We start from the raw sequence: 15,221 nt of genomic DNA, 5'->3' as shown, positions 1-15,221 counted from the left end.
AACTCACAAACTGTGAGATCATGACCTGAGCTGAGGTCGGATGCTTAACGGACTGAGCCACCCAGGCGCCCCCCCCCCCCCACCCCACTGTTAGACATTTAGAGTGTTTATGGATTTTTGCAATTTGAAACCACTCTGCTACAAGCATTATTGTACCTGTCCCCTTATATGAACGACAGTTTCTCCGGACATATTGCTAGGAGTGCAACTGCGGAGTCATAGTACCTGCGAGCCTCTTTGTATCAGAGACTCTTCAAAGTGGTGGTACCACATAGTGGCTTCGAAAGCGCATCTCTCTGCACGGAGAACGGCTTGGGGTCTGGGACTCCGCCTGTCTTACTCACCATGGCATTTCCAGAACTGTGAGCAGCGGACACTAACAGCCGTTTGTGTGGTGAATGACTGGACCCAGGAACTGAGCAGAATGTTGCTCAGGGGGGTGGCCAGAGACTGGGGAGCAATGGCTCGAAGCCTGCAGGAGGTCTCTCCCCCCGCGACAAAGAACACTGCGCGAAGGGTGCGAATGTGGACTCCTACTCGGTGAGCGCGTCCCCCAGCCCCCGCAGCGACCGGCCCCGCCCCCCGCAGCGACCGGCCCCGCCCCAAGCCGGGACAGGCCCCCGGTCCCTCCCTGGCGGGCCGTCCCGCCCCCAGCTCCGGCTTTGCCCCCGCCCCCGCGGGTGACTCAGGCGGTGACGGCAGCCGGGAAGGAGGCGATGACGGGCGCGCGGCCGTGCGCCGCGGAGGAGCGCAGGTCCCGGGAGCGCCGCAGCTGCGGAGGAGCGGCGGCCGAGGCGGCGGCGGGCGGCATGGACGGGGCGCGGGGCGCTGGCCGGGCGCTGGCCGCGCTGCTTCTGGCCGCGTCGGTGCTGAGCGCCGCGCTGCTGGCCCCCGGAGGCTCCCCGGAGCACGGTGCCGAGGCCGCCCCGCCGCGAGGTGAGTGCGCGCCGCGGCTCCGGCCCGGCCGGCTCGGCGGACCACGCTCCGCTGCGCCCCCTCCCGCCGCCGGTTCCGCGGGGGGCGCGCCGCAGGCGAGCGCTTGGAAAAAGCAAGTCTCCGGAACTAGTTGTTTCCTCTGCGTTGTAGTGAGCGTCCCCGGACCAGGATTCTCTCGGTGTAACCGTGTTTGGCCGTTGTCGCAGGCACCGCGCGGGGCGGCGTCGCGGGACCAGGGGAGTAGTGCAGTGTGTGTGTGTGTGTGTGTTGGGGGGGCTCACCTGGAGTAGTGCAGTGTGTGTGTGTGTGTGTGTGTGTGTGTGTGTGTGTGTGTGTGTGTGTGTTGGGGGGGCCCACCCGGAAGGGAAAGACGCGGGAGCGCTGCAGGCCGCGGGGAGAGCCGCGGAGCTGACCAGCCCTGCGCTCCCTCACGCACGCCCCGAGGCTGCGGGGCGCCGAGGTCTCCGGGCGATTTTTGTCTAAATAGTAAAATGTCTGTGATTGGGAGACCTGTTACTCCCCAAATGCAAAGCTAAATAAGAGATGCACTGGCCAAGAAGCTGGTGTATCCGGCATTCAGTCCTCATCTAGCCTATGGTTTGCAGGGACTTCTGCGCAAATGAAGTCCGTTCCCCGAAGAGGACGGAGAACTTGGCGGGTGGCGTCCTGCGCGGTGGGATGGCAGGAGCGCGGGCCGCTGCCCTGCCAGGCCGCTGGAATTGCGGGGCACCAGAGCACGGCAGCCACAGTCCGCAGCCGGATGGCGAAAAGCCTCCCGCCGTGCTGGGATTAAACTCCCGAGTAAATGTCCGACATAGAGTAAAAACTCATAGCGGCGCGGGGAGGGTGTTGACTGCCGGAGCTGGTTGTCCAAACTCGAAGCCAATCTCGAGGGCCCTTAGGGAGATTTTACAGCTACGGGGATGCCAGGGACAGTTGATGTCGCGGTTTGCAGGAGCCCTGCGGTTTTGCTGGGAAGCCGCGGAACCAGGTCTTTGGCCTGGGAGGGGCTGGACGGGGTATTTTGCTGGGGGTGATTTTACTGTGTGGCTGAGAGTAGAAGCATCAGCTCCTCTAGTGTTTTCCTAATTTGCTAATTTGGTCTGGGGGCGGGGTGGGGAGGATGGTGAAAAATAAAGTCCACGGCTTCCCCTAGACCCCCTGAAAGGAGAATTCCAGGGCCCCAGAAGATGATGGTCCCCAGCCCCTCCCCAGGGGATTCAGGGATTGTGGGGAGCAGTCAACTGCAGCAAACACTATTTGGTCAGGGTTTGGGGAAAGGTCTGCCTGTAACCTGCCTGTCTTCTCCGTCATCCCCTTTTCTGTATCTGAATAGGGGGGGTCTTGGTGTCAGTGTGTGTAGTTCAGACTACCTTTCCTCCCCAATCAGAATCTTGTAGGACAAAGACAGAATGCATTTTGGAAAAGCATTTTAGCTGATTACTTTTTGTATTACTGCTTCCCCCATCCCTGACCTCAAGTCTCCGTACTCCCCTTCTTTGATAATGGAGGAAAGGGACCCTTAGAGATTACATAATCAGTCCATTCATAAGTTGTCAGGGAAAGATCCTGTGCAAGGCTTTTTCTTTGTGCTTTAGCACCAGTTAATAACCATAATTATTTTAGGAAAAAGGTGGTTTGTAAATAGTAACTCTATGTAGTGAGGGAGAACATATGAATATTCTTTTTTTTTTTAAGTTTATTTATTGATTTTGAGAGGGGAGAGGAACAGAGAGAATCCCAAACAGGCTCTGCACTCTCAAAGCAGAGTTCCATGCAGGATCCAAAGTCACAAACGGTTAGATTGTGACCTGAGCTAAAGTCGGTCCAACTGACTAAACCACCCAGGGGCCCCACATATTAATATTCTTAGGTGATCCACTCCAGAACCTTCATGAAGCTGTGTTGAGAGGACAGTTAGGCTTTTAGTGCCACCTGGAGTCCAGGTTTGGGTTGGACAGCTTCCTACTAAGAACTCCATCTTCATATGATTTGAGGACTCAAGTTTACTTTGAAAGAAAAAAATAGAGTATGTCTTCAAAAATTTGCCCCGCAGGGGTGGCTCAGTCAGTTAAGCATCCAGCTTGGGCTCCGTTCATGATCTCGTGGTTTGTGGGTTTGGCCCCTGCATCCTGCTCTGCACTAACAGTGTGGAGCCTGCTTGGGATTCTCTCTCTCCCTCTCTCTCTGCCCCTCCCCCACTCACACTTCTGCTCTCTCTCAAAATAAATAAATAAACTTAAAGAAAAAAAAGAATTCCTCCCACCCCCCACTTGAGCAGAGAGCTAGAACCATAAATTAAATATTTAGAAACAAAAGTCTCCTATACAAACAGCACAGTTACTTGGGTACCTATTGAAGGATGACTTTATTTGGTGTATGTCCTCACCAAGACATTGTGGACAGCAGAGGAGGAGAGAATTGTTCTTTTGTATATAAAGCTTCTTATGTGTTGTCCTGGTATTTCTAAGGTCAGCAGTATCACAAGTTGGCAGCTTTTTCTTGAAACTGAGCATTTAAATTCAATTTAGATGTCATATTGGATGGTTTGGGTGTTGCATCCTTATGATGACAATTAAGAACAGTCAGAGTCTGAAATTCATATGGAAAATTGAAGCATAAAACAAGAACCTTACTCTACCCCCTACTAAGGACTCATAGGAAACTGAATAAAAGCATTAGTTATTCCAACTATGAAGGGATGATGATATGTAAAACAATTATAAAGGAAAAGGTCAGTGGATAGTGACTATAAATTTGAAAATGAAAACTATCAAAATTGAACCAGGGAAGCTAAAGAGAAGTATTTGAAAACATGGTATGATGTGTATGTATGACAGGTATGACAGAGGATTTAATATCTGTGCTATGTAAAGAAATGATACAAATCCCAAGAAGAGTGCCAAGATGGAATGGGTGTTAAATAATAAAACCCACCTGAGTAAATATAAAGAGCAAATTGTCTTTATTTAATAATTCATGACTGGGAGGGGGGATGGGCTAAATGGGTAAGGGACATTAAGGAATCTACTCCTGAAATCATTGTTGCACTATGTGATAACTAATTTGAATGTGAATTTAAATAAATGAATAAATACATAATTCATGGTATCCTGTGTAACAAATAGAAAGGAGCTCCCTCAAGCTGCAGGAAAGGAAAGGTTTTTAAAGGGAGAGAGAGAGGAAAAAAGGAAATCATTAGCAAAGAATGCATGTTAGGCCAGGATGCTCTCCCAGGGGTAATGCAAAGGGACCCTCAGTGGATTGATTACCCTTGGGTGCTGACCAGGAAATTCCAAGTTGCCTGCCTAAAGGTCACTTTTCTGGGAGAGGGTGAAGCTGCAGGTAGTTCAGGTATTAAGTCTTGGTGGGGTGTAGCATAAGTGACTCCATTTTGGGCTTGCTATCTCTTTTCTAACAATTTTCACTGTTTGATCAGACTCTCAGCTTAACTAAGAGATGTGATCAAAGCATAAGGCGCTAATGCCATGCTCAGCTCTGCAGTTCTCGCAGCTTTTTATGAAGTTTTGTTTCTACTTTCGGTGGTATCCATAGGTCATGACTGATTTTTTGTTTTTGTTTTAATTTCTGTGATATTCATAGGCCACATCTTCAAGGTTTACAATCTTTAAGTTGGTCATTCTCTTCACTCCTTTTCTGATGTTCTTATATTAAGGAGATCATTTTCTTGCTGCTTAGTGGCTGCAAACATGTATTGAGAGCTTTTAAGAGTATATAACGTGCCAGGGAAATTACTAAGATTATTATAAGCAGGGTAATTCCCAATGTCTGGAGTGCATTTCAGACCCAAACCAGTTGAAATCAAAATCAAATAAGTCAGAGAAAGACCCTGTTGAAGGAGTCACCTTTGTAAGCCAAGTCGCTTGCTCAGTGATCTTATGTAATTGAGTTTCAACTTCCCCAAAAGTATTAATTCAGGTGCAGTAGGTGGTTTTGGCCACAGTACAGACAACTCTTTTCTTGGCTAAAATATAACTAAGGGCTATCCTATTATCAAGTACAACTTTGGCCAAAGAGGCTAAGGATCTTTATTGGGCAGCTATTGTCTTGGCAATAAATTCTGCACGAACCTTAACCATTAAGGAGAGGCTTCTGATCATATTCTCGTTTACACTTACTCCTACCCAGGGAAGTATGACCCTGCCAAAGGAAGTGAGTGTGAGTCATGAATGCCTCCTGGTAATTCCTTTCTAACTTAACAGTGTAAATCCAGGGGTGTGGACCATTGAGGTGTGGTAGTTCATTTGTGGTAAGTTCAGTAAGCTAAACTAAGAGTCGTTGACCAGCTTTGTAGGCATTCATAATGATAACCACAACAGACGAAGACAAACTCTGTTGGGGCACATATCACTTCCCACTATGGTGGCGCTGTTAATGGGTTCATTCACAGGGATTGTTTGTATGTGCCTGTTCAAGTCAAAGAGTCAACTAGGTTTCCTCCTTAGCCTAAAATATAAAGTTATTCTCAATTCTTAGAGTTACCCACCTTAGCAATGGCCTGGGAGATACAGATAATGGCATTCTTTCCAGGCCAGTGCCAGAGTAAAAGACAGTAAAGGGAAGACGGGAGGGTTTCATGTTTAGTTAAAGTATGAAGTCTTGATCTGGCATCTTGGGAGGAAGCAGTCTGCTTTGACGTCAGCTCCTTCTGTTTCTGTTCAATTTGATTTGGAGGTCTCCAGTGCTTGAGAAGGACCATGTGTCAGGTGGAGCCTACTTCCTCAGTGAGATGTGTATCTAAGGTCTAAGCCCCTGCAGTCTGGCTGCCATCTGGGTGGTGAGGAGGACCTGGTGTAGTCCCTTCCAAGAAGGCTCAAGGGCAGTCTTTTTTCTTGGTGATTCCAAATCAGAAGGGTGAGGGAAAATTGCAAACATTAGTTTGGAGGGTTGAGCCAAATTATTGAGGAAACTAGAAAAATTCAGGATCTAGTCCACTTTATAACAGAACCTCAAAGACAATTAACAGAATTAAACTCTAATGTAGACAAAGGTGTAAACATAATTTCTTCTGTCTACAATTACCTTTATTTATTTATTTATTTTTATTTTATTTTATTTTTTATTTTAACTTGCTTTATTTTTTATATATTTTTAAATTTACATCCAAATTAGTTAGCATATAGTGCAACAATCATTTCAGGAGTAGATTCCTTAGTGCTCCTGTCCCATTTAGCCCATCCCCCCTCCCACAACCCCTCCAGTGACCCTCAGTTTGTTCTCCATATTTATGCGTCTCTTATGTTTTGTCCCCCTCCCTGTTTTTATATTATTTTTGTTTCCCTTCCCTTATGTTCATCTGTTTTGTCTCTTAAAATCCTCATATGAGTGAAGTCATATGATCTTTGTCTTTCTCTAATTTCACTTAGCATAATGCCCTCCAGTTCCATCCACGTAGTTGCAAATGGCAAGATTTCATTCTTTTTGATTGCTGAGTAATACTCCATTGTGTGTATATATATATATATATATATATATATATATATATATATATATATATACCACATCTTTATCCATTCATCCATAGCTGGACATTTGGGCTCTTTCCATACTTTGGCTCTTGTTGACACTGCTGCTATAAACATGGGGGTGCATGTGTCCCTTCAAAACAGCACACCTGTATCCCTTGGATAAATGCCTAGTAGTGCAATTGCTGGGTCGTAGGGCACTTCTATTTTTATTTTTTTGAGGAACCTCCATACTGTTTTCCAGAGTGGCTGCACCAGCTTGCATTCCCACCAACAATGCAAAAGAGATCCTCTTTCTCTGTATCCTTGCCAACATCTGTTGTTGCCTGAGTTGTTAATGTTAGGCATTCTGACAGGTGTAAGGTGGTATCTCATTGTGGTTTTTTATTTGTATTTCCCTGACGATGAGTGATGTTGAGCATTTTTTCATGTGTCAGTTGGCCATCTGGATGTCTTCTTTGGAGAAGTGTCTATTCATGTCTTTTGCCCATTTCTTCACTGGATTCTTTGTTTTTTGGGTATTGAGTTTGATAAGTTCTTTATAGATACTGGATACTAAGCCTTTATCTGATATGTCACTTGCAAATATCTTCTCCCATTCTGTCAGTTGCCTTTTAGTTTTGCTGATTGTTTCTTTCACTGTGCAGAAGCTTTTTATTTTGATGAGGTCCCAATAGTTCCTGTTTGCTTTTGTTTCCCTTGCCTCCAGAGAGACACGTGTTGAGTAAGAAGTTGCTGCGGCCGAGGTCAAAGAGGTTTTTGCCTGCTTTCTCCTCGAGGATTTTGATGGCTTCCTGTCTTAAATTGAGGTCTTTCATCCATTTTGAGTTTATTTTTGTGTATGGTATAAGAAAGTGGTCCAGATTCATTTTTCTGCATGTCGCTGTCCAGTTTTCCCAGCACTACTTGCTGAAGAGACTGTCTTGATTCCATTGGATATTCTTTCCTGCTTTGTCAAAGATTAGTTGGCCATACGTTTGTGGGTCCATTTCTGGGTGCTCTATTCTATTCCACTGATCTGAGTGTCTGTTCTTGTGCCAACCCTCATTTTTTATAATAAAACTAATTTGTTTGCATTAAACTTTGCCTGATTATTTTCTTTCTTTTTTTAGTTTTTTAAAATATTTTTTTTTTATTTTTGAGAGAGCGAGACAGAGCATGAGCAGGGGAGGGGCAGAGAGAGACGGAGACACAGAATCTGAAGCAGGCTCCAGGTTCTGAGCTGTTAGCACAGGGCCTGATGACAGGGCTTGAACTCAGGAACTGTAAGATCATGACCTGAGCCGAAGTCAAATGCTTAACGGACTTGAGCCACCCAGGCACACCACCTGATTATTTTCTTAAGTGCAGCAAGATAATTGACCATATAGGGGCACTTAGGTGGCTCAGTCAGGTAAGCGTCTGACTCTTGGTTTTGGCTCAGGTCATGATTTTGAGGCTTACGAGTTTGAGCCCACTGTCTGGCTCTGTGCTGACAGTGTAGAGCCTGCTTGGGATTCTCTCTCTCTGCCTTTTCAGCCCCTCTCCTGCTCTCTCTCTCAAATATAAATAAATAAACTTAAAAAAAAAGTTAGATATAGCATTTTTTCTTTTTTTAAAAAAATATTTATTTAGGTAAGCTCTATGCCCAGTGTGGGGCTTGAACTCATGACCCTGAGATCTAGAGTTGCATGCTCTACCAACTGAGTCAGCCAGGTGCCCTCCCCTCTTAAAAAAATTTTTTTTTGGACCATATAAGCTCTTTTTAAAAATATTTTTTTAATGTTTATTTTTGAGGTGGGGGGAGGGGCAGTGAGAGGGGGACAGAGGATCTGAGGTGGGCTCTGGGCCTATAGCAGACAGCCTGATGTGGGGCTTGAACTCATGAACCACGAGATCATTACCTGAATGGAAGTCCAACACTTAACTGACTTAGCCACCCAGGCGCCCTCATATAAGCTCTTTTTATTACTACTTTGCTGGAACCTTGTAAGCAAGGTTAGGGCAACTTTTCCAAGAGGCTTTATTGGCTCTGCAAAGTCAACCTTAGTTCTTTAAAGCTACTTGGTCATATCTAAGTCTATGCATATCTCTTTCAAATATGACATGCTGGTCAAAGCTTTAATTACATGGCCAGTATTTCCAATGGTATCTGGTTATAAGGATTAGACTCTTGTTGAATCTATGTAAATAACTAACTATATTGCCATGAAAAGAATACTCAAGAACTTTCCAATTCTGGAGGAATCAGGTAGGGAGAAAAAGTCAGTGTTTCATCTTTGTTCACAAAGGTATATCTTATCAAATTATTGATACTTTAAGAGAAAAAAGAAAAAGGTTTCCTAAAATCTGGAAAAGCAAAATGTTAGAAAACCAGCAGCTTTAAACAAGATGTCATAAAAATTAAAATATCCTCCTTGGTGCATTCAGTCCTATGTTATTCTTTTTTGCTTGAATACTGTTTTTCCACTAATTCTGGAAATTCTTACCCAGTTCAGTTGCATGATCTGAAAGTTATTAGAAACCTGTATTTTACAGCACTTGTCAGATTCTTTTCCATGAATTTCTCTGAAAATGAAACACATTTGCAGGAAGCTTTTGTAGAAGCATTTCAATAAAACAGTAACTCTGTAAATGACAAAAGATTTTAAAATGTCTATTGTTAGAGAGCTGATGAAAGTTCATTACAATGGAATTGACAAGGAAATTCGGTTATTTTTGTGAATACATTTTAAGATAGTAACTAGAATTACAAATGTTAACTTATATCAATACCTATTAGATCTTCAGGAATTTCATACAGTTTTTGGAACACTTATATTAATAACATATGCACACAAATATAACCTAAGAAGACTTAACATCACCTGTTTGACAATACCTTCCATGTAATTTAACATACCAGATAAGCCCATTTAGTTCACATCTTCTCTTTTATAAAGAGAAAACAAATCCTTTGAGATGTTCCAGGGACCATCTGGAAAACCCAAAGTGGGTTCAAGGTCAAAAAGACTTCATTTAGAATTTGATTTTGTGGAAGTTTGTTAAAAATATCAAAAGGTTTAGGGGTGCCTGGGTGGCTCAGTCAGTTAAGCATCCAACTTCAGCTCAGGTCATGATCTAGTGATTCATGAGTTCCAGCCCCGCATTGGGCTCTGTGCTCATACCTCAGAGCCTGGGGCCTGTTTCTGATTCTGTGTACCTCCCCCCCCCCCCCCGCCCTTCCCCCACTTGCACTCTGTCTCTCAAAAATAAATAAACATTAAAAAAATTTTTTTGTTTAAATATCAAAAGGCTTGGGGACACCTGTGTGGCTCAGTTGGTTAAGCGTCTGACTCTTGATTTCAGCTCAGGTCATGATCTCACGTTTTGTGAATTCAAGCCTTGCATCGGGCTCTGCACTGACAGTGTGGATCCTGCTTGGGATTCTCCTTCTCGCGCTCTCTCTCTCTCTCTCTCTCTCTGCTCCTTCCCAACTCATGCACTTTGTCTCTCTCTCTGTCTCTCTCACTCAAAATAAATAAATAAACTTAAAAAAATATCAGAAGTTTTAGATATGTCATCAACTGATGGAGGAGTTTCTTAGAGCCAGATCAATAGCTAAGAGGGATGTGCAGTGATGGGGTTGGGGTTGTGTGGTGTTTTCATGGTGCACCTCATTGTGCAGAATTTTTTTGTGGTTGGTGGGTGATGTAGTGTCAACCTAACTGGTTCTGTGACCAGCTCATCCTAACACAGGTGTCTTTGGGCTAAGTGGTAAGTGTTCTAACAGCTCTTAAATGCTTGACTTGTGCTCACCAATTTTTGTGACTCGTTTGGCCTGCAAGATTCCCATTAGCAATTAATCTTTATGTCATGTACATATTAACAGAAAGCAGTAGTATCTGAGGAACTGAAAGTGGACATCAGCATAACCAAAGATCTGGGGACTGGGGAAAGTGTCCAACCACCAGACCTCAAAGAATGGGGACCGTGGACTGATTCTAAACAAATGGAGAACTGCAGCTGTGGCTGAGTCTGAAAACAGAACCAAAACCTGGGGAGTGGAAGTTTCTGCGAAATGGCTAATACAAGGCCCTGTGTTTTACTAGCAGCAGTCCCCGAGGATCCTCGAGCTGGGAAAAGGGTTGAACGAGCAAACCCCAACAAATGGGGATTACAGGCTGGGGGCTCCCCGTGGTGCGGAACTGTGGGTAGTGGTGCGCAGTTACTGCTGTTAACTGTGCACCACTGCCCACAGTTCCCACATAGATCGTGGGCTAGGATTAAGGGCTGGGGTTTTCCACTCAAAAACTCTGGAATTGCGGACTGAAGAGCCAGTTAGATTGAGAGCTTGATGCAGAGAGCGGAGCACGAACCAAAAGAGAAGTTACCCATGGCTCTTGGACATGGTGAGGAAGAACGTGAGTTCAGAGTGTATGTGGGGTACCATGCTCGTGTTTCTCAGTTTCCTCGAAGCCGTCGAAGTCTCCTTCAGTCCCCACTGCCACGAAATCTGTTAAATAACAGAAATTCAACTGAGTAAATTTCAATATCATCTAGCAAATAATGTAGAAAGGAACTTCACTGAGCTGAGAAAAGGAAAGTTTTTAAAGGTGGAGAGGGAGAGGAAAAAGGAAATTATTCATAAAAATGAATTGTTTTAGGCCAGGTCACCTTCCTAAGGGCAACAGAAGGGGTCTATCAGCAGATTACCTCCTGGTGCTGACTGGGAAGTTCCAGATTGCCTGGTTGAAAGTCCCATTTCTGGCAGAAGCTGAAGCTGCAGTTAGGTTAGGTTAGATATGTCTTGGTGGGGTTTAGCATGAGTGACTCCATCTTGGGCCTGCTGTCTCCTTTCTAATGTGGGTTAAGTGGTTAAATAAATGAACATTCCAACAATTCACATGAAAGGAAAGTACATAAACATTTGGCAAACATTTCAGAGTTGTTAATCGTTACTTCAAAACTGTTTTTAAAATAATAAGAAAATTAGATTTTCTATACATCAGGCTAAAAAGTGAGGGAAAAAATTAAAAGGCTAAAAATCCCTGGCCCAGCTTCGAGGGAACAGATATGTTTACTCTCAGGAGACTGGTAACAGAGGTCAGGTGCTGGTCAGACTGAAGCTTAAGTCCTGGTGGCTGGTGGGTGTCTTTGGGCAAGTTGCTTGACCTCTGCAGGCCTCAGATTCCTCATCCAGAAAATGGAGACCTCAAAAGCTGTTCACAGGGCTGTTGGGGCCTGGCATAAATTGAGTGTGTAGTTATTTGTATCACCTGGGAGCCCACGGTCACCACAGTTGTCATTATAAATCACAACTAGAGGATCCTGGGAAGATGGTGGCGTAGGAGGACGCTGGGCTCACCGCGCGTCCTGCTGATCACTTAGATTCCACATACACCTGCCTAAATAACCTAGAAAACCGCCAGAAGACTAGCAGAACGGAGTCTCTGGAGCCAAGTGCAGACGAGAGGCCCACGGAAGAGGGTAGGAAGGGCTGCGAGGTGGTGTGCGCTCCACGGACTGGCGGGAGGGAGCCAGGGCAGAGGGGCGGCCCGCCTGCCAAGCAGAGCCCCCGAGTCTGGCTTGCAAAAGCGGAGAGGCCGGACGGAGTGTGTTCTGACAGCAAGCCGGACTTGACATCTGGAAGGTTATAAGCTAATAGCGCTGCTCGGAGGGCTGGAGGACAACAAGAGGGAGAGTTGTTGAGACCCGGATGACAGAGCTCATCTTGGCGGGGAACAAAGGCACTCGCCAGCGCCATCTCCCTCGCCCATCCCCCAGCCAAAATCCCAAAGGGAACCAGTTCCTGCCAGGGAACTTGCCTGCACCGCGAAACACCCAAAGCTGTGCTTCTGCAGATCCATCCCTCCAGCGGGTCTGACTCTCTCCCGGGGCCACGGGGCCCCTCCCGAAGTGGATCTCCGAAGCAAAAGTGAGCTGAGCCTGCCCCTCCTGCCCCTGTGCACCTTGCCAATCCACCCCACCTAATACACCAGATCCCCAGCACCACAAGCCTGGCAGTGTACAAGTAGCCCAGACGGGCCATGCCACCCCACAGTGAATCCCGCCCCAGGGAGAGGGGAAGAGAAGGCACATACCAGTCTGACTGTGGCCCCTGCGGTGGGCTGGGGGCAGACATCAGGTCTGACTGTGGCCCTGCCCACCAACGCAAGTTATTAAAGACAGCACAGGGGAAGTGCGCCGGGGTCCTGCACCACTCCAGGGACTATCCAAAACGATGAAACGGAAGAATTCCCTTCAGAAAAACGTCCAGGAAATAACAACAGCTAACGAACTGATCAAAAATGATTTAAACAATATAACAGAAAGTGAATTTAGAATAATAGTCATAAAATTAATCGCTGGGCTTGAAAACAGTATAAAGGACAGCAGAGAATCTCTTGTTACAGAGATCAAGGGACTAAGGAACAGCCAGGTGGAGCTAAAAAATGCTATCAACGAGTTGCAAAATAAAATGGAGACAACTACGGCTCGGATTGAAGAAGCAGAGGAGAGAATATGTGAACTAGAAGATAAAATTATGGAAAAAGAAGAAGCTGAGAAAAAGAGAGATAAAAAAATCCAGGAGTATGAGGGGAAAATTAGAGAACTAAGTGATGCACTAAAGAGAAATAATCTACACATAATTGGTATTCCAGAGGAGGAAGAGAGAGGGAAAGGTGCTGAAGGTGTACTTGAAGAAATAATAGCTGAGAACTTCCCTGATCTGGGGAAGGAAAAAGGCATTGAAATCCAAGAGGCACAGAGAACTCTCTTCAGACGTAACTTGAATCGATCTTCTGCAGACATATCATAGTGAAACTGGCAAAATACAAGGATAAAGAGAAAATTCTGAAAGCAGCTAGAGATAAATGTGCTCTAACATATAAAGGGAGACCTATAAGACTGGTGACCGATCTCTCTACTGAAACTTGGCAGGCCAGAAAGGAATAGCAGGAGATCTTTAATGTGATAAACAGAAAAAATATGCAGCCAAGAATCCTTTATCCAGCAAGTCTGTCATTTAGAATAGAAGGAGAGATAAAGGTCTTCCCAAACAAACAAAAACTGAGGGAATTCGTCACCACTAAACCAGCCCTACAAGAGATCCTAAGGGGGATCCTGTGAGACAAAGTACCAGAGACATCGCTATAAGCATGAAACCTACGGACATCACAATGACTCTAAACCCATATCTTTCTATAATAACACTGAATGTAAATGGACTAAATGCATCAACCAAAAGACAGGGTATCAGAATGGATAAAAAAAAACAAGACCCATTTATTTGCTGTCTACAAGAGACTCATTTAGACCTGAGGACACCTTCAGATTGAGAGTGAGGGGATGGAGAACTATTTATCATGCCACTGGAAGTCAAAAGAAAGCTGGAGTAGCCATACTTAAATCAGACAAACTAGACTTTAATTTTTTTTTTAACGTTTATTTATTTTTGAGACAGAGAGAGACACAGCATGAACGGTGGAGGGGCAGAGGGAGAGGGAGACACAGAATCAGAAGCAGGCTCCAGGCTCTGAGCCATCAGCCCAGAGCCCGACGCAGGGCTTGAACTCGCAGACCGCGATCGTGACCTGAGCTGAAGTCGGACACTTAACTGACTGAGCCACCCAGGCGCCCCAGACAAACTAGACTTTAAATTAAAGGCTGTAACAAGAGATGAAGAAGGGCATTATATAATAATCACAGGGTCTGTCCATCAGGAAGAGCTAACAATTATAAATGTCTATGTGCCGAATACAGGAGCCCCCAAATATATAAAACAATTACTCACAAACATAAGCAACCTTATTGATAAGAATGTGGTAATTGCAGGGGACTTTAACACTCTACTTACAGAAATGGATGGATCATCTAGACACACAGTCAATAAAGAAACAAGGGCCCTGAATGATACATTGGATCAGATGGACTTGACAGATATATTTAGAACTCTGCATCCCAAAGCAACAGAATATACTTTCTTCTCGAGTGCACATGGAACATTCTCCAAGATAGATCACATACTGGGTCACAAAACAGCCCTTCATAAGTATACAAGAATTGAAACCACAGCATGCATACTTTTAGACCACAATGCTATGAAGCTTGAAATCAACCACAGGAAAAAGTCTGGAAAACCTCCAAAAGCATGGAGGTTAAAGAACACCCTACTAAAGACTGAATGGGCCAACCAGGCAATTAGAGAAGAAATTAAAAAATATATGGAAACAAATGAAAATGAAAGTACAACAATCCAAATGCTTTGGGATGCAGTGAAGGCAGTCCTGAGAGGAAAATACATTGCAATCCAGGCCTATCTCCAGAAACAAGAAAAATCCCAAATACAAAATCTAACAGCACACCTAAAGGAAATAGAAGCAGAACAGCAAAGACAGCCTAAATCCAGCAGAAGAAGAGAAATAATAAATATCCGAGCAGAAATAAACAATATAGAATCTAAAAAAACTGTAGAGCAGATCAACGAAACCAAGAGTTGGTTTTTTGAAAAAATAAACAACATTGATAAACCTCTAGCCAGGCTTCTCAAAAAGAAAAGGGAGATGACCCAAACAGATAAAATCATGAATGAAAATGGAATTATTACAACCAATCCCTCAGAGATACAAGCAATTATCAGGGAATACTATGAAAAATTATATGTCAACAAACTGGACAACCTGGAAGAAATGGACAAATTCCTAAACACCCACACCCTTCCAAAACTCATTCAGGAGGAAATAGAAAGCTTGAACAGACCCATAACCAGCGAAGAAATTGAATCAGTCATCAAAAATCTCCCAACAAATAAGAGTCCAGGACCAGATGGCTTCCCAG

At 44.7% G+C, this 15,221-nt stretch overlaps 1 protein-coding gene across 3 annotated transcripts in view; it reads left to right on the top strand.

The window, feature by feature from the left end:
- Positions 1 to 681: 681 nt before the first annotated feature.
- Positions 682 to 15,221, top strand: part of HGSNAT (heparan-alpha-glucosaminide N-acetyltransferase) — a 53,039-nt gene continuing 38,499 nt past the window's right edge. For 2 of the 3 annotated variants that reach the window (XM_027071683.2, XM_027071681.2), the window contains exon 1: positions 682 to 936. In XM_027071683.2, the coding sequence (XP_026927484.1) occupies positions 717 to 936 (220 nt within the window). In that variant the 5' untranslated portion in view covers positions 682 to 716. The remainder of the gene's footprint in view (positions 937 to 15,221) is intronic. The other variant, XM_027071687.2, reaches the window with a different exon arrangement.

This window comes from Acinonyx jubatus, chromosome B1 (genome assembly GCF_027475565.1).
Source record: "Acinonyx jubatus isolate Ajub_Pintada_27869175 chromosome B1, VMU_Ajub_asm_v1.0, whole genome shotgun sequence".
In the NCBI taxonomy this organism is placed as follows: domain Eukaryota; kingdom Metazoa; phylum Chordata; class Mammalia; order Carnivora; family Felidae; genus Acinonyx; species Acinonyx jubatus.
Note: the sequence above shows the minus strand (reverse complement) of the source record. Positions and strands in the feature narration are given on the sequence as shown.